The sequence below is a fragment of the Bos indicus genome, chromosome 1 (genome assembly GCF_029378745.1).
Source record: "Bos indicus isolate NIAB-ARS_2022 breed Sahiwal x Tharparkar chromosome 1, NIAB-ARS_B.indTharparkar_mat_pri_1.0, whole genome shotgun sequence".
Lineage (NCBI taxonomy): Eukaryota > Metazoa > Chordata > Mammalia > Artiodactyla > Bovidae > Bos > Bos indicus.
In genome coordinates, this window is record NC_091760.1 from 127,068,000 (window position 1) to 127,087,249 (window position 19,250).

At 39.3% G+C, this 19,250-nt stretch overlaps 1 protein-coding gene across 5 annotated transcripts in view; it reads left to right on the plus strand.

Annotated features, from left to right (window-relative positions):
* Window positions 1–6,639, plus strand: part of XRN1 (5'-3' exoribonuclease 1) — a 113,274-nt gene extending 106,635 nt beyond the window's left edge. For 2 of the 5 annotated variants that reach the window (XM_019961410.2, XM_070793735.1), the window contains 3 exons: window positions 831–869; window positions 1,224–1,384; window positions 1,858–6,639. In XM_019961410.2, the coding sequence (XP_019816969.2) occupies window positions 831–869; window positions 1,224–1,384; window positions 1,858–2,157 (500 nt within the window). In that variant the 3' untranslated portion in view covers window positions 2,158–6,639. The remainder of the gene's footprint in view (window positions 1–830; window positions 870–1,223; window positions 1,385–1,857) is intronic. The other 3 variants (XM_019961419.2, XM_019961426.2, XM_019961433.2) reach the window with 3 other exon arrangements.
* The last annotated feature ends 12,611 nt before the right edge of the window (window positions 6,640–19,250 follow it).

Sequence of the window (19,250 nt, forward strand, 5' to 3'; positions counted from 1 at the left end):
TAATAAATCTGATGTTTTCATATAACTCAAGGTAGTAAGTCCACTATAACTTGGAAAATCCATTTTGATTGCTTTTTCACTTTCAAAAATGAATCCAGGGGATTTCCCTGGCGGTCCATTGGTTAACACGTCACCTTCCAATGCAGGTTCAATACCTGGTTGGGGAGCTAGGATCCCATATGCCTGATGGCCCAAAAAACCAAAAGCATAAAAACAGAAGCAATATTGTAATGAATTCATTAAAAGTTTTAAAGATTACCCACATCAAAAAAATCCAGCAACTATATATAAATTAGTTTTAAGTAATTAGTACATATAGGTTATCTAAAGGTATACTCGCAAGCTTCTCTCAAACGTAGCTGAGTTTTAGTTGACTATATAGTCTTAAATTCTGTCTGCTTTTTTCTCTCTCTGAAAAGAAACTTTGAGCACAGTACAGACTTTCTTTGGTGGCAGTGTGCCAGAGTCTTGGTTGTTACTGTTCAGTGCAGTAGTTCACAAATATTGCACTGGTACTGACTGTGTAAGGATCACTTGTGGAGCTTATTAACAATACAGATTCCTGGGCCCTCAGAGTCTGATTAGTACGTCTGGAGTATTGCCCAGGAATCTGTATTTCACAAGCTTCCGTGTGATTCAGACAAACAAATCAGTTTTGGGAACCCCTGATTCAGTGCACTTTCAGCAAGAAACAAGCTGTGAGATTTTTTTTTTTAGTTCTTGAATTACAAATGTTAGAATAGGAAAGAGAAAGATTGTGTATATCATATGAAAGTGATCAAATTTCAAGACTTGAGCTTTTCTGTTTTTTTTTTTTTTTTTTTTTGTAGGCTGGGATCACTATGGAAGCAACTTAGCATTGGGGGCAGGTGAGATCCTTAAGGTTTCTCTCTTTCTGCCCTGGCTTTTCTCCCCCAAGGGACAGATTAATGACCCTTTTTTTTTTTTTTTTTTAGTAGTATTACAAATATTCCTAAGGCTTGTATCAATATAAGGTACTGTTGGCCTTCATAGGCCAGACAGCATAATGATAAGCTGAATGTAGGTGTTTCATATTCCTTAAGAGGACTTTGAATGTTGTAAGCAAGGTTAAATAGAACTTAAGTGTATGCTCTTTGCCAAAGTGAAATAAGCTAAAAGGAAAAGTAGCAAAGGGAGGTCTTAAATTTCAGGGCTTTAATGATGCCATTTTGCTAAAATAGCTTTTCCATGATTTTTAATAGCTAATATCATGCCTTCATCATCTCCTCTCTTTGGCTCAGTGCCATGGGGACCACCAATGCCAGTTCCTGGGAAGCCCTTCCATCATACATCGTATGCTGGGACCATGCCCATGGCTGGGGGGATGCCAGCTGGTGTACACAATCAGTTCATACCTCTACAGGTGAGACCTAGAAGATAATTGCTATATTTTTAAGAGAATTTTTTTTACTGTTCAAAGCTATTGATAAAATTTTATTTATTCAGTGATTTCATACTTAGTGCCAAGTAGAAGCCTGATCAGTACTGGAGTGGGTACTGAGAATATATTTTGACCACTGGTGAACCGTCTAACCTAATTCCTGCTGTCTGAGTTTGTGTTCTAATAAATAATTGTAGCAAGTAATAATATCCTTTTCTAAAACAGTGATTTAAAATCAGGAACATAAATTTTCTTTATACTGAAATTATGGATAAATTTTAAATATCTTATTCATAACTACATTCCTTGAATTTCTAAAGTCTGGTTTGGAGATTATAAGTGAAAGTCACAAGTCAGCAATGCTTGACAAGTATTAGCAGCGTGATTTATGGTATTTTCTGACACTAGTTTTTTTTGCCTACATTGTTACTTAATTATTCTTTTATTCCTCAAAGGTAACTAAAAAAAGAGTTGCGAACAAAAAGAACTTTGAGAATAAGGAGGCCCAGAGTTATCAAGTCACCCCGCTTCACACTAGCCAGTCAGCATCTTCTGATGTCACCAAAGGAATTCCACAGGAGACTTCATCAGCTTCCTTACCATCCTCTCAGATCCCTCAACCTGCATCTTCTTTTCAAGTTGCAGCTGCTTCCCCAGGCCATAGTATGCCTCACCAGAAGTCGGCACCAAGCTCTTCAAGAAGAAAATCAAGAAAACTGGCTGTCAATTTTGGCGTTTCTAAACCTTCTGAATAAATTTGGTACTTGGAATTAAATTTCTTTCCTTTCCTCCCACCTTTTTATAAATCCATATCTGTGTCTCACAAGAAATTACAATGTACTATTTTAAAACAATACATTTCAATTAAATTTTTTAATTTTCTAGTTGCCAGGCACTTTCATGCTATTTAAAAGACTGTAAATCAAATTGTGCATCTTAAGTATGTACAATTTGTTTTACATCAATTATACCTCAACAAAGCTGTAAAAAAAAACAAAACTAAACTAAAACCTTGTGTTAAAATACTATCAGTGGACTGAGCATTTACATGTACCACTCTAACCATTGGCCTTGTCATTAAAAGCATCCTGAACTATGAATTAGACATGGTACTGCAATAATAATAAACGTTTTTTTTTACACTGTCATTGAGGGATAATTAAATGGAGCATGAAAATTGGGCCTCAAGTATAATTTACTGAATGTAGATTTTATTTCTCTTTTTAATGATGTAATAGAATTGTCAGGAGAGTGGCGCTTATTTATAGGTATTTTAACTTATGTTCTGTTATCTCTGAGGGTCCTTTAGACCTGTTGTGACGTGATCACATTGTGCTGGTGCTGCCAGTTTTGCTTTATTCTCCATTTTGTACCAAAGCAATTTCAGAATACTGATCAGAATATTTCATTTAACTGCTTAGAACTATACATAGTGATCTAGATTTGAGGAAATAATTACAATTTTTTAGATTATTCAAGAACCAGCATTAGTTAACCTCTAATAAAAAAATTAAGTTTCAAAATCTACAGGGTATAATGATTACAAATTAATCTTCTGATAGAAGTACAAAATATTAATCATGTAGTTAAAATGTATTAGCCTTTTGTTTAGCTTTTTACTTGCTTACTTAAACATACATGACAGCTCCATTGTTGATCCATGAGTAGTGTTTCCTGGGATGATGAAATTCTAAATTTTTAAAAATTCCAAGGTTTGCACAGGCACAATTAGTATATAATACACGTTATTTACATGACAAATGCCCGTCCTCGTTCCCTTTCCATACTTTTAGCTTTATGCTGAACTGTGCCGTGACTCTGGCATTTTATCTGTACATGTCATGTGTGGGTGTGTGTTATTCAATCTGTGGCTGTTGAAATTATATCAGAGTTTATGAAAATTTCTCAGTGGTACCAGGGCCTGGATTTATATACATATATATATATACATATATATATTTATGCTTTAGTTTTTGTGATATGCTTATATTTTTAAGGAAGTAAGTTATCATACTTTTTTAAAAGTATTTTAAAAGTAGGAACCACAATCTTTGTATGGAGCTGCTTATTATTATATCTAGTTTCATTTGGCTCATTGAAAACTCTGCCATGAGTCTTAGTCTGTTTGTTTTTTAAAACGCTACTATTGAGTTAAATGGATTTCTTTCTCTAATTGCTAAATGTTAAGAGTTTCTCTAAGTGTTAATAGGATATTTGTATATTAGTAGTGCCTTTAGTATGAAATAAGTGTTCATTATTTGTCATTTATGATAGTCATGTGAGTTTCTATGATTTTATTTTCTATTAATTTTCCTAGATTCAGATGTTCATTGGTTCCCAACATTTCATTTTTGGGAATACATGTTTCTCTGTAGTAGGATCTGAAGTAATGAGGCTCAAGTAATTCTGAGAGTGTGTCCTTTTTGCCTCACAAAGTAATTTTTTTTTTTATGGAAATACAAAAAAGTTGAATTGTGACATAAGATTATGTTAACCTCTACTACTTTAACGTGTATGATATTTTTCACCTTATGTATCTGTACAAACTCCAGCATTCAAGAATTGCCTCACTCATCATTTCTCTGTGACCACCCTATATGAACAGTGTACAGCCCACATCTTTATTTAAGCACTGAAGAAGGAGCACATGCCATCTTCCAAAAACTTCAAGAGAAACTTTGATAAGCATAGTGCCACTGAACCCATATAAGGAGGTTTCCTCAATATTCAAACAAAGCAAACTGACAATTCTAGATGGATAGGCAGTAAGTGTTTTCTTTTCCTTCTTCTCCTAAAGCAACTCAAGACTAAAGAGAAATTAAAATGGGAGAGAAACCCATAATGACCAGATAGTGTCATGCATTCGTCTATATTTTCTTCACCTTGTATACCTGTTCCAGAGATGGGCCTGAGAGCAATAGGTGTGCTCTCTCTGGAGAGGATGTGAGAAGCAGAGACTGTATCTCATGACAGTCTTGAGGAGTCCAGGTCCACTGATAGATTTGGGAAACTTACAGTTTTTCCTTTGTGGATGGCACAGACTCAGACTACCCCAAAATTTAGAAATATGCCCATTCAGCTGTTGAATCTGTTGTGGACTGTGTGTGGAAACCGTGGACTGTGTAGAGCACAGAAGAGCAGATTCCCCAAAATGCTTCATGTTTCCACGTCACAAGAGCAGCTGAATCTATTTAAACTTTCCTCTCCTTACTAAAACATTATTTCTAGATAACTTTGTTCAATAAAGTTTTCTTTTCTTTTTTTTTTTTTGAGCAGATTAAGTGAATTGTGAAGCTTGGTCCTTTCAGTCCTTTTTACCATTTCCAATACATTACCTGAGTCTTATCATTTTACAGATAGACTGTATTAATTGATTTAAGTATCATGCAGACTCATGTCTTAAACATCTGAGACTCAGTTGCCTGAAAAATTAATTTCACCTCTGTGTGTACTTTGGTTTCAATTTAAGACTTTCCTTGCTGTTCAGAGGGATAAGTAGTTCTTTTAGAACAGGCAAACAAAAGTTTGATCTTTTTTTTCCTATTGGTGGAAGAGATGAAGAACTCTTGCGGCAGGTTTTGTTGTTTATTTCCTTTTTCATGATCAGGTACTTGCTTTGGTTTTAAACTGATATTTTTCAAACTAGTCTGGATTTGGGAGGAGGGGCAGATAGGGAGGCAGAAGGCAGAAGGAGACCCGTTAAATAAGACCTGTCCTTCACTGCATTTTCAGACTATACTCTTCCTAGCTCAAGGACATAGATGAACTGCAGTGATTTATTTACTCACTTTTAAATCATCTGTTCTATTTGTATTAGTAAATCATACATTATCATAGTGATTGTCTAGTTTAAGATAGCTAGAGTTGTCCCCCTCCCCACTAAAGTTCATTCTAATATGCTTCAGCTCATTGTCCAGAGCCTCTTTTTTTAAAAAGCTACTATGTATGATTTCCCAGCTTTCTGAGCTTGCTATATTTCTTAGAACCATCTTGCTTCCAAATCGTGTTTTTACTGGGGAGGGGAATTCATTTATTGGAGAGAAATGACAGACATTCTCTACCTCTGAAAAAAAAAAAAGAATCACAGAAGTCCCCTTATCATTTTTATAGAGAGTGACAGACCTTAAACTGGCAGTGTTCTTTCTGTACATCTTATAAGCTTTGTCAGTGAAGCAGTCTTTTGCAGGAGCTTCCTTTCCTAGTTAGGATATGTTTCAGACAGAGCTGGCTGATATTTCCCTCAGACTGCTCCATCTTCGGCCAGGGAGCAGTAAGAGACCATGACGATCAGAACGAGGACAGGCTGGAGTTTCACTGGCTTATCTCCAACACCACTGATGCGTCTTTCAGAGAGGAAAACAGGTACTAGTCTTCATAGTTAAGAATATCGGAAATCCATAGCTGCTTTTGTGTTTGTTTGTGTGTTTCAGTGAACCAACAATAATGCCTTGCTCAATCAATGCATTCAGCCATCTCAAGTGCAATTCGTGATGGAGACTCTGGTTTCCAGTAGATAAAGTTTTACATATTTAAACCTATAAAAATTAATTTTTTTCCAACAATACACCTATTGCTGTTATTTCAGCAGTTGACATACTAGTAAATTGCCAAGGCCAAATAATTAAATGCCTGTAGATGTTTTAGTGATTGGAACCAAATCTTCATACTGTTTTCTCATGAAGTAATAGGAGTGAATTTTTTGTTTGTTTTGGAACTTAGGGGCTTTTTTTACCTTAAGTCTCATATTTTCTTTTGCCTGCATCCAATTGCTTCTTTGAGTGTTTGCATCTATTTTAATATATGAGTAATAGTGTACTGTATCATCAACATGTTCAACATTTTTTTCATTTAAACAATATAAGTATAATTCATACGTATAGATCTTAATTCTTTTTTTCCCTCACAAAAGTATTTTATAAGTAACTGGAATTTTTCATTAGATCTTATACAGAGCAGTATTTTATTAAAAATTCAAAAGGGAAGACTTTTATGTGCTCATTTTTTAGCTTTTGTTTTTTTAAATATCTATACATTGTCTGCAATTAAAGTGTTTTAAACTTGCATTGGAATGGACTCCAAATGTATTTTTGTTTTAAACTGTACATTTGTAGATTTTTGGCATGAAGTTAGCCTCAAAATGTTGTGTAAAAGGATTTTAAAATATGAGTCACTGAAAGAGTTTAAACATCTATACATGTTAAATGCTATATGGATTTTAATTAAACATTTGAGAATGATTTCATAAGCTTTTGTTCTTGTATGTTTGCAGTGATATTAAAAATAGATTACAGGATTTACTTAAACCTCATATCCATTTATATTGATGTTTGAATCTGTGTCAATGGGTGATAGAATTCCAGTTGAGGTATTCTAAATCCTGAAAGATGATGCTGTGAAAGTACTGCACTCAATATGCCAGCAAATTTGGAAAACTCAGCAGTGGCCACAGGACTGGAAAAGGTCAGTTTTCATTCCAATCCCAAAGAAAGGCAATGCCAAAGAATGCTCAAACTACCGCACAATTGCACTCATCTCACACGCTAGTAAAGTAATGCTCAAAATTCTCCAAGCCAGGCTTCAGCAATATGTGAACCGTGAACTTTCTGATGTTCAAGCTGATTTTAGAAAAGGCAGAGGAACCAGAGATCAAATTGCCAACATCTGCTGGATCATGGAAAAACCAAGAGAATTCCAGAAAAACATCTATTTCTGCTTTATTGACTATGCCAAAGCCTTTGACGGTGTGGATCACAATAAACTGTGGAAAATTCTGAAAGAGATGGGAATACCAGACCATCTGATCTGCCTCTTGAGAAATTTGTATGCAGGTCAGGAAGCAAGAGTTAGAACTGGACATGGAACAACAGACTGGTTCCAAATAGGAAAAGGAGTACATCAAGGCCGTATATTGTCACCCTGCTTATTTAACTTATATGCAGAGTACATCATGAGAAACGCTGGACTGGAAGAAGCACAAGCTGGAATCAAGATTGCCGGGAGAAATATCAATAACCTCAGATATGCAGATGACGCCACCCTTATGGCAGAAAGTGAAGAGGAACTCAAAAGCCTCTTGATGAAAGTGAAAGTGGAGAGTGAAAAAGTTGGCTTAAAGCTCAACATTCAGAAAACAAAGATCATGGCATCCGGTCCCATCACTTCATGGGAAATAGATGCGGAAACAGTGGAAACAGTGTCAGACTTTATTTTTCTAGGCTCCAAAATCACTACAGATGGTGACTGCAGCCATGAAATTAAGAGATGCTTACTCCTTGGAAGGAAAGTTATGACCAACCTAGATAGCATATTCAAAAGCAGAGACATTACTTTGCCAACAAAGGTCTGGCTAGTCAAGGCTATGGTTTTTCCAGTGGTCATGTATGGATGTGAGAGTTGGGGCATAAAGAAAGCTGAGCGCCGAAGAATTGATGCTTTTGAACTGTGGTGTTGGAGAAGACTCTTGAGAGTCCCTTGGACTGCAAGGAGATCCAACCACTCCATTCTGAAGAAGATCAGCCCTGGGATTTCTTTGAAAGGAATGATGCTAAAGCTGAAACTCCAGTACTTTAGCCACCTCATGCGAAGAGTTGATTCATTGGAAAAGACTGATGCTGGGAGGGATTGGAGGCAAGAGGAGAAGGGGACGACAGAGGATGAGATGGCCAGATGGAATCACTGACTCAATGGACGTGAGTCTCAGTGAACTCCGGGAGTTGGTGATGGACAGGGAGGCCTAGCGTGCTGCTATTCATTGGGTCACAAAGAGGTGGACACGACTGAGCAACTGATCTAATGTGATCTGATCTGACAGGATGATTGGTGGAGAAAGTCTGAACTATAGATTCTGATGCCACAGTTCAGATCCTGGCTCTGCCTCTAATTGTAAATATGTCATTATATTAGGATTGGCAAGTTATGTAATGTCTATGCCTCAGTTTCTTCATGTCCTAAGGGAAGAAAACAACACCCCTTGTATGGGTAATATATTTAAAGCACTGGGTACTTAGTGCCAGTTTTTTTACTTGAAAATCAATAAACAAATCAAAGTCCTCTCAAGTTAGCTTAAGAAAAGGAAATTTGTTGTAAGAATTCAGGACTGTCTTAGAGAATCCAATCCAGGAAGTACAACGAGGCTTCTTAGGAACCGAACCTTAATTGAGGTGTTACTTTCAAATGCACACTCTTATTCTCCATGGGACCATGGGCTCTGAAGTGTGACCCTCTGTAGATCACGTGTTTGTTCCAGCATCTATAGTTGGGGATTGGGGCAGGTCACCTTGAGGGGCTACCACTACTGGACTGTGGGTTGTTGAGGAAACCTGGACCTCTCAAAGGCAGGCTGTTAAGAAACAACCACATTCTGAGCTGGCAATCAGTCCTTACAGTTCATACCTAAAAGAGGCTCTGTAAAACAGCTTTGCCCTAATGGTAATCGGAGTTTACTCTCTGATGTGCCTGCAAACAGCCTTCATACAAGGGTAATCCCAGTAAACTCCTTCAGCTTAGGAAATGGTTGCCTTTAGAATTTTGAGGTCCTTTATGAAGTCATGTATTCCTACAGTTGCAAGAGTCTTAGCCATGTTTCACTGACTTCCTAAATATAGAAACAATAAATAAATATACCTACTAATTATTAAATCCTTATTAAGGATTTAATATCACAGGCCAATATACTACCTGGTCTACAAAGATCGTCTCCTTTAATTCTCAGGACCCTACCATGTAGGCAGGTTTCACCTATGCAGTAGTCTGATTACAAATCCTATGGTATTTACTTTGCTTTACTCTAAAGCTTAGGCTTTCTAATCTAGTTTCTATATCAATTCTCTCTAGTTTTATTTTAAACATATTATTTCATTCATTTCATTTGCTATTTATTGGTATCTTTTAAGGGTTTAGCTCAGGCATAGAGTTATGAATAAGACCTAGACCGAGTCTTGATCATCCATGAAGTCTAGCAGAGAAGGAACAACTAAACCACCAAGAGTAATAGCAATATAACAAGTACATAGAAGAAAGGGATATCTCACAGACGGAAGATATCAGGGTGTCTAGAAGAGCTGAAACTTAAAGGAGCCAAGCAAGGGAAGGAAATTGACCAGAGCTGAATTGTATATAGTGCAGATTAAGCGGGATCAGAGGAAAAATGGAGGTGAAGGTAGGCATAAGACCATAACACTGCAAACCATGCTAAAGTGTCTGACTTTCAGGCCAAAAGCTTAGTCCAAGCTTTTTTGTTTGGATGTAACAAAATCCCACTTAAAGTAACTCAAAAAAATAAAATGAAGGAGGGAATAGAATGTATTATATGAACACAGAAAATCTAGAACCAAAAAGCAGAAACATACCTGAGTTTCATAGGGGCCTGGACCAAGAATAGGAAGCTATCAGAAGATACCTCCCTTCTCTAGTCTCACCTCTGCCTTTCTGTTTAACACCGGGCTTCCATATTCCCTTTGGACATTGCTTCAGTTCCAGCAACCAGCCTAAGGCTAGCGTCTCTCCATCTCAACTCCAAATGACTATTTGTGTCAGATGTCCATCACCATGTAAGCAAGTAAGATCAACTAACACAAATATGGCTGCCGCAGCCCATTCCTAAAGAGCTATGTTCTTTGAAGCAAAAAAGGTCAGGATGTGAGGTACTCCTAAATGCTATTCTCATAACAGCCATCACATGATTTTAAGAAGGGGTTGTTTTCTTTCAAGATGAAAACTGGTGTCATTGCAGAGAACAGATTAAAGAGAGTGGAAATCAGAGACAAACAGCCATTTCAGTCATTTAGGAAGAATGATGCAACCTCACTAACTCTTAGAAACTCCCTATATTGCATAGCATGTTGGACAGCAAAGAGAAACAGAAATGTAGAATCAGAGTTTCCAGCATTACCTTCTCAGGCTGACACATTAATATTTTACCAGAGATTCTCTCTGCAATTCATGGCATATTGGATCTAGAAACAAGACAAGAGCTCCAAGTCTTCCTGAGAATTACTTTCTCCCACATCCTGTCATTAATTATGCCTCTATGAATATAGCACTGAAGGTTTGTGCTCCAGGCTTAGTGATAATAACAGTTACTAGGTACAGGCTATCCACTAGGTACCATTCACTTCATATAACACTTTCAATCTTCAAAACATAGTAACATAAAAATGGTATTAACTCATTTCACAAATAAGGAAAGTAAGACAAAAAAAAAGGCTGACTTGCCCAAAGATAGAATATATTCCTGAGCTGAAATTCAGAAGAGATCTGTTGAATGCCCAAACCCATGTTCTAGTCTACTTCTTCCTTTTAAATTAATTTTTAACCATTTAAGTATTACATGGCTAAGTTTCCTAAAATTTTGAAAGCAAGTAAGAGTAAAAGAGGAGAGTGAAAAAGAGTGAAAGAGGAGAGTGAAAAAGTTGGCTTAAAGCTCAACATTCAGAAAATGAAGATCATGGCATCCGGTCCCATCACTTCATGGGAAATAGATGGGGAAACAGTGGAAACAGTGTCAGACTTTATTTTTGGGGGCTCCAAAATCACTGCAGATGCAGCCATGAAATTAAAAGATGCTTACTCTTTGGAAGGAAATTTATGACCAACCTAGATAGCATATTCAAAAGCAGAGACATTACTTTGCCAACAAAGGTCCATCTAGTCAAAGCTATGGTTTTTCCAGTGGTCATGTATGGATGTGAGAGTTGGACTGTGAAGAAGGCTGAGCGCCGAAGAATTGATGCTTTAGAACTGTGGTGTTGGAGAAGACTCTTGAGAGTCCCTTGGACTGCAAGGAGATCCAACCACTCCATTCTGAAGAAGATCAGCCCTGGGATTTCTTTGGAAGGAATGATGCTAAAGCTGAAACTCCAGTACTTCGGCCACCTCATGCGAAGAGTTGACTCATTGGAAAAGACTCTGATGCTGGGAGGGATTGGGGGCAGGAGGAGAAGGGGACGACAGAGGATGAGATGGCTGGATGGCATCACTGACTTGATGGATGTGAGTCTGAGTGAGCTCCGGGAGTTGGTGATGGACAGGGAGGCCTGGCGTGCTTCGATTCATGGGGTCGCGAAGAGTCGGACACGACTGAACGACTGAACTGAAGAGTAAAATCTTGTGACTACCTTCGAGGTAATTGCTGTGAGCATGTGATGTGTATCCTACACAAAAAAGGTATGTATCTTTTTTTGATGCCACACACTATCTGCACATATAACTACTTAACAAAGTTTTTATTTGTTTTTATTTTATGAAAATGGTGTCATGTTTTAGGCATCATTCTGAAACTTGTCTGTTTCTGTCAGCAAGTATCTCTGAGACTTGGCATGCTCTGCCACAATGATGTTCCCCTTCCTAGGTCTACAGGCTTCTCTGAACACCTGGTCGAACAGCTAAAGATAGCTGATCACCACTCACAGCGCTAGACACTTGAAGGGAGTTTTTTTCTCTTTTCCAACGTTTCACTATGAAAATTTTCTAATAGATAGCAACATTTAAAATATTGTACAGTAAACATCTATATACCCAATACCTGTGTGTGCTCAATCATGTACGACTCTTTGTGACCCCATGGACTGTAGCCTGCCAAGGTCCTCTGTCCATAGCATTTCCCCAGCACAGATACTGAAGTAGGTTGTAATTTCCTTCTCCAGGGGATCTTCCCCACCCAGGAATCAAACCCGAGTCTCCTGCGTCTTCTGCATTGCAGGCAGATTCTTTACCTCTGAGCTACCAGGGGATCATAACCAATACCTAGATAATACCATTAACATATTACTATGCTTGCTTTCGGAGAAGGCAATGGCACCCCACTCCAGTACTCTTACCTGGAAAATCCCATGGACAGAGGAGCCTGGTGGGCTGCAGTCCATGGGGTCGCTAAGAGTCGGACAGGACTGAGTGACTTCACTTTCACTTTTCACTTTCATGCATTGCAGAAGGAAATGGCAACCCACTCCAGTGTTCTTGCCTGGAGAATCCCGGGGACGGGGGAGCTTGGTAGGCTGCTGTCTATGGGGTCGCACAGAGTCGGACATGACTGAAGCGACTTAGCAGCAGCAGCAGCAGCAGCAGCATACTTGCTTCATTACATATCCATCCATCCACATTAGCAGAGCTCCCTCAAGCACCTCATTGAGCAATTAGCTCTGCTCAGGTTGTCAAATGACTGATATGACACCTAACTGGATGACTGATATGACACCTAACTGGATGAGCAGTGGTCAAACTACCTGTGGAACCCAAAGAGTTTGTTAGATGTCAGCAGAGTTCTCTATCCTGGAATGGAGGTCTTTTACAGAAAAACAACCTACCCTGCAGGACATCCAAGACTATTTGAGTGAAGGAATCACTCAGAATGGCCTAGAATTGTACTTAAAGTCGGAAAGACCAAAGAGAATGGATTACACATCAGACTGCCAAAGCAAACTGTCCTGGGTCCCTGCTTTTCTGGAGGCAGCACCATCAGGAATCTAGACACTCGAGGAAGCCCTCATGGTTGATAGCTTCTCAAAATGGATCCAGGTCTCTCTCTATCCAACTCATACCTCTGGAACAACAACCCCGAGAGACAACCGCTTGCAGCACCAGGATGGCAGGAACCACTATTTATGACAGTATATCGATCTTTATTTCATTTGACAAGAGGAAATTTGTGGTCCAGATCTTTAGTGTGCAGTACAGCTGGACAGACTGCAAAGACAGTACAGATCTCTAGGTGCAAACTTGCCAGGTTTTGTGCCCCTCCATAGCTGATATTTTTTTAAGGAATGTGGCCAAGAGTGAATGAATGAACCAACATTTTAAAAAACAGAGCATTATCTCAAAACTGGCTTTGACTACTTGCTAGGAGTACTTAAGGTCGGTTCCTCCAGGACTACATTCCCACTCCTGTGACTCGGGTTACAGGGCCAGTGACAGGTACAAATAGGCCAGTGGGCGTTTCCACACATAGCTGAGGCAGAAGTGCTCCTCGGAGAATGGAGAGGGTGAGGCTTCCCCAGTGGATCAGTGATTAAGAGTCTGCGCCTTTACTGCAGGGGGCACAGGTTTGATCCCTGGTCTGGGAATTAAGATCCCACATGCTGCATGGTACGACCTAAATAAATAAAATAAAAATACTTTTAAAAGATTATTAAAAAAAAAAAAAAAAAGGGATCCAAGGAGTGACACAGTACCAGAAGAGGTGAGCTCTCTAGCAAGGGCAATAAATTAGTGGAGGAAATGCCAGCAGAGACCAGGGTAGATTTAGCAGGGCTGGGGCTGGCAGTTGCAGAAGGGAGAACCTGCAACACCACCTGAAGGAGATGCTTTGATATGGTTCCATAAGTGTTAGTTGAAGGCCTACTATGTGCTGAGTGCTGCCAGGAAACCCAGGTTTCCAGGGAAGAACTTCAAAGGAGCAAGAAAAGCCAGGAATCAGCCAGCATACAGTCTTTATTCCCTTCACAAAGAGATGACTATATATTTATCACACAAGGCTCCTACCTCATTCAGGACCCTTGAGGGAAGTTTTCTTTTTCTCTCTCTTTTTAATCAGAACATTTAAAAGTAAGCTGATGATTTCCAGCCAAAGAGGGACTTTTGATTGGGAATATTGTTGCAAAATAATATGTTTGTCTTTTCTGGAGAATGAGCACATAGATGCTTGCCTAAGAACAATAGATATTAGTCACAGCTCATTGATTTCATTTATTCCTCTCTGAAAAGAAAAAAAGCCATTATGGGGTAATATAGAGTCCCCCTAAGGAGACTCAACTAAGAATACGAAGCAAAGCTCAAGTTAACAGTATCAGACAAATGCAGGTGTCCGTAGCAAGGAATCCAGGAGCTAAATATTGCAGAATAAGCTGTGAAACAAATGATTAATGCTGCTTTTGTGATCTTTGCTTTCCTTCTTTAAGCTGTAGTCCACCATTGGTAGAGATTCCCAGGTGGCTCAGTGGTAAAGCATCCAGCTGTCAATGCTGGAAACAGAGACGCAGGTTCAATCCCTAAGTCGAGAAGATCCCCTGGAGGAGGAAATGGCAACCCACTCCAGTATTCTTATGAACAGAGGAGCCTGGTGGGCTATAGTCCATGGAGTTGCAAAGAAACAGACATGACTGAGAGACTAAGCAGGCATGCACACTCTCCAACATTGCTAGATAAATGCTTCCTGAATTCAACACACCCAAACCACTTCCCCCACCTCAATAACTTAATCAAACACCAGTGGATTCTTAAACAGCATCTCTGGGGTTTTCAGAAGATAATTCTCCAATGACACTTCCTTAGTGCCACTAAGTGAAAGAAGTCATCATTTTTGGCTGAAGTATCATCATATGATTGTTTCTACACTTATTACTAGTAAATAATAGAGGTCACAATCGCATGAGCATCTTTGATTTCTCCTTTTCTTCACCCCCCACATGTAGTTTGCAAGCCGTGATGCAATGTTATCTCCTATAGCTGCTCTTTTCTCTCCATCCTCATGATTATTAGCTCTATGCAGGTCCTCTTCTCAGAATTGGCTTATTGCCAAAGAAAAACAGCAATACTGCTTACAGACGAAGTGCTTTATAGTATTGTCATTTAATTCTCACCACAGTGTTCTGAGAAGGGCACTTTCAAAGCTTTTTCTTTTGTTGCAGTAAAAACAGAACATGAGATCTACTGTCTTTACAGGATTTAAGTGTACAACATGACATTGTTGACTATTGATGCAGTATTATACAGCAGGTCTCTAGATCTTATTCCTCTAAACTGAATTCATGTAGAACTTAACTAAAATTGTATGCTCATTAATTAATAATTCTCCAGTCACTCCTCCTTTCAACCTCTGGCAACCACCTCAGATTGAAGTTTTTTCTGAGATTTCTTCAGATCGAAGTTTTCCTCAATGACCCAGCAATGAATGAACATATGCTAAGGTCTATCATCATGGCATTGAGACAAAGAAGCTTTTGAAAGCCTTCAAGAAAAAAAAGAATCACATACAAACAATTAGGAATAATAATGATTCAAAGATCTCAAAGGTGGGCTTCCCTCATGGCTCAGATGGTAAAGAATCTGCCTGCAATGCAGGAGACCTGGATTCAGTCCCTGAGTTAGGAAGATCCCCTCGAGAAGAGAATGGCTACCTACTCCAGAATCCTTGCCTGGAGAATTCCATGGACAGAGGAACCAGGTGGGTTATAGTCCATGGGGTCGAAAAGAATCGGACATGACTAAGTGACTAACACACACACTCATACACACACCTGGAAGACAGTGCCAGATGCTAGAGAATTATGGAGCAATCTCTTTCACATTCTGAAAGGAAATAATTTCTAACATAGAATTCTATGCTTAGCTAAATTATCAAGAAAATGTTAGGATATAAGAAAGAAATTTTCTAACATAAAAATCTCAAATAGTGTAACTTTTAAGTGTCCTTTCTGAAGAAACTACTAGATGATATGCACTAGCAACATGAAACTGTAAGCCAAGACTGAAGATTTAAACCAGATGGAAAGAGAAATTCTAATTTACACAAGATAAATTTCTCAATGATAGCAAAGTGAGATCCCATTATGAAAGCTGTCCATCAGGTCTAGAAGTTGACTGGTACAAATTGGAAAAAGTTAGAGAGCTCCAAAAGAGATGGCTTTAAGAAATTGAAACAAAATTGAAACCCACTGGAGTGGGTTGTCACTCCAAGGGATCTTCCTGACTCAGGGATCGAACCCAAGTCTCCTGTGTCTCCCACACTGGCAGGTGAATTCTTTACCATTGTGCCACCTGGGAAGCCTAGGGAATGTTGCCACTCCAGGACAAAAAAGGCAAAAAGAACACGCCATCACTCAACTCCAAGGAGACTATCTTGCAGAGGGTGTTGCCTGACAAGAGCTGTGACTTTTGCAGAACTAAGCAGCTAATGCACGCCAGCCTAGCAATGCAGGGTCTGGGGAAGAACTGCTGTGACCACTGTTTCTCTCTCTAGTGTCCTATTGGTGCTTTCTATTGGTCAAAACCAACTGAGTAACCCTGGGGCAAGGGACCCCTTCGATGGAGTTCATGCCTATCAACCTTGAGGACCCAGTGGAATGAAGAAGGATGAAAAGTGAGTCTAGGAAAGTAAACAGAAGAGATAGAACACAGTGTTGATACACGGGGTCAACTGCGGATTATGGTTATAATAACCATATTGTAATGTACGGTGCAATAATGGAAGCCAAATAACAATCTAAACACCATGTTATAACTGAATTAGGAAGGTGGGAAGAGTGCACGTATGTGGTTGTGGATAGAAATGTGCATATATTCTTCCATGGTGAAAGAATCATGCCCCAAAAGTGATCAAACATGTCACTAATGGAAGGAAATATGAAAGAAGATTTAGTGTGAATGCCTATGAGGAAATGAAATAGAACAATAAAGAGATCAACTAGGAAGATCTTTCACATCTTTCTCAGCCCTAACACATTATTATTATTATTATTCTCACGGTCCATAGGTGGAAATTCTGCATTTGACAAGTGAAACCTCCACCTCAAGAACAATTAGTGATTTAAAAATCCTGAATTAGATGTTCTCACAGTCTCAAAAATATCATTCCACGGATTACTTATTAAGTACAAGGGAGAATGTACCTCCACCGTGGCAGTCACTATTTCTGAAGCACGTGGTCAAGTGTGGCAATAGTTGCGAAACTGGTAGAGAAGGACTGACCTTCTGTGCTTCTTGACATGATGTCAGGGGAGGACACAGGCTTTCCAGTGTGGTGTTCTTGCCAAAAATGCTTGTCCTGACTCTAGTAGAGGGAAACTTTATGGCATCTATCCAGGCCAGATAGCTGGCCTGTTCTCTTCAGGGGCAGGGAGGACAGGGAGAGCTGAAAGAAAACCAACAATCAGATGCAATGTGTGAACCCTGACTGGACCTAAGTTAGGAAAAATTAACATTTCTAAGGCATTTTATGGAACAATGGGTATCTTTGAAAATGGGTGCTGTTATTGACCTGACCCCATTGAATTAGGGTCAATTTTCTCAGGTACAACAATGATGCTGCAGTTATGTAGGAGATTTTCATAATCTTGGAAGGTGCACACTGTTGTATTTAGGGGTGAAATGGCATATATCTGCCTCCCACTCTCAGATGGCCTGGCATAAAGGAAGTGTAGAAAAAGATGGAGCATGGTCAGATGCCAGCAAGAGCCCTTTAGATGAGGACTGTTCAGGTATGAATGCTGACTACTATTCTTTCAACTCTCCTGCAGATTGAAAAGAAAAAATTGTAAGTACTTCTGAGGAGGGACAAATGTCAGGAAGAGTGGGCTGCTGTTTCATAAACAAGCCTTGTTCAACATGAACTCTATCTACACAGTACATGTTAAACCTTGAGAAAAAGTAATAAAATTGGTCGAAGTCAACAGGAGAAACATTACAGTTTTGGGAAATGTCATTTGGAAATTAGTACATTTTAAGTTTGACCAAAAGATGATGCTGTTAAAGTGCTGCACTCAATATGCCAGCAAATTTGGAAAACTCCAGTCCTGGCCACAGGACTGGAAAAGGTCAGTTTTCATTCCAATCCCAAAGAAGGGCAATGCCAAAGAATGCACAAACTACCGCACAATTGTACTCATCTCACATGCTAATAAAGTAATGCTCAAAATTCTCCAAGCCAGGCTTCAACAGTACGTGAACCATGAACTTTCATATGTTCAAGCTGGATTTAGAAAAGGCAGAGGAACCAGAGATCAAATTACCAACATCCACTGGATCATAGAGAAAGCAAGAGAATTCCAGAAAAACATCTACTTCTGCTTTATTGATTACGCCAAAGCCTCTGACTGTGTGGATCACCACAACTGTGGAAAATTCTGAAAGAAATGGGAATACCAACCACCTGACCTGCCTCCTGAGAAATTTGTATGGAAGTCAAGAAGCAACAGTTACAGACAGACATGGAACAATGGACAGGTTCCAAATCAGGAAAGGGGTACATCAAGGCTGTATACTGTCACCCTGCTTATTTAACTTATATGCAGAGTACGTCATGAGAAATGCCAGGCTGGATGAAGCACAAGCTGGAATCAAGATTGCCAGGAGAAATATCAATAACCTCAGACACCCAGATGACCACCCCTATGGCAGAAAATGAAGAGGAACTAAAGAGTCTCTTAAGGAAAGTGAAAGAGGAGAGTGAAAAAGCTGGCTTAAAACTCAACATTCAGAAAATGAAGATCATGGCATCCAGTCCCATCCCTTCATGGCAAATAGATAGGGAAACAATGAAAACAGTGACAGACTTTCTTTTCTTGGGCTCTAAAATCACTGCTGATGGTGACTGCAGCCACGAAATTAAAAGACCCTTGCTCCTTGGAAGAAAAGGTATGCCCGACCTAGACAGTATATTAAAAAGCAAAGACATTACTTTGCAGACAAAGGTCCATCTAGTCAAAGCTATGGTTTTTCCAGTAGTCATATATGGATGTGACAGTTGGACCATAAAGAAAGCTGAGTGCTGAAGAATTGATGCTTTTGAACTGTGGTGTTGGATAAGATGCTTGAGAGTCCCTTGGACTGCAAGGATATCAAACTGATTAATTCTAAAGGAAATCAGTCCTGAATATTTATTGGAAGGGCTGATGCTGAAGCTGAAACTTCAAAAGTTTGGCTACCTGATGCGAAGAACTGACTCGCTAGAAAAGACCCTGATGCTGGGAAAGATTGAAGGCAGGAGGAGAAGGGGACGACAGAGGATCAGATGGTTGGATGGCATCACCAACTCGATGGACATGAGTTTGAGCAAGCTCCGGGAGTGTGTGATGGACAGGGAAGCCTGGCATGCTGCAGTCCATGGGGTCACAAAGAGTTGGACACGACTGAGTGA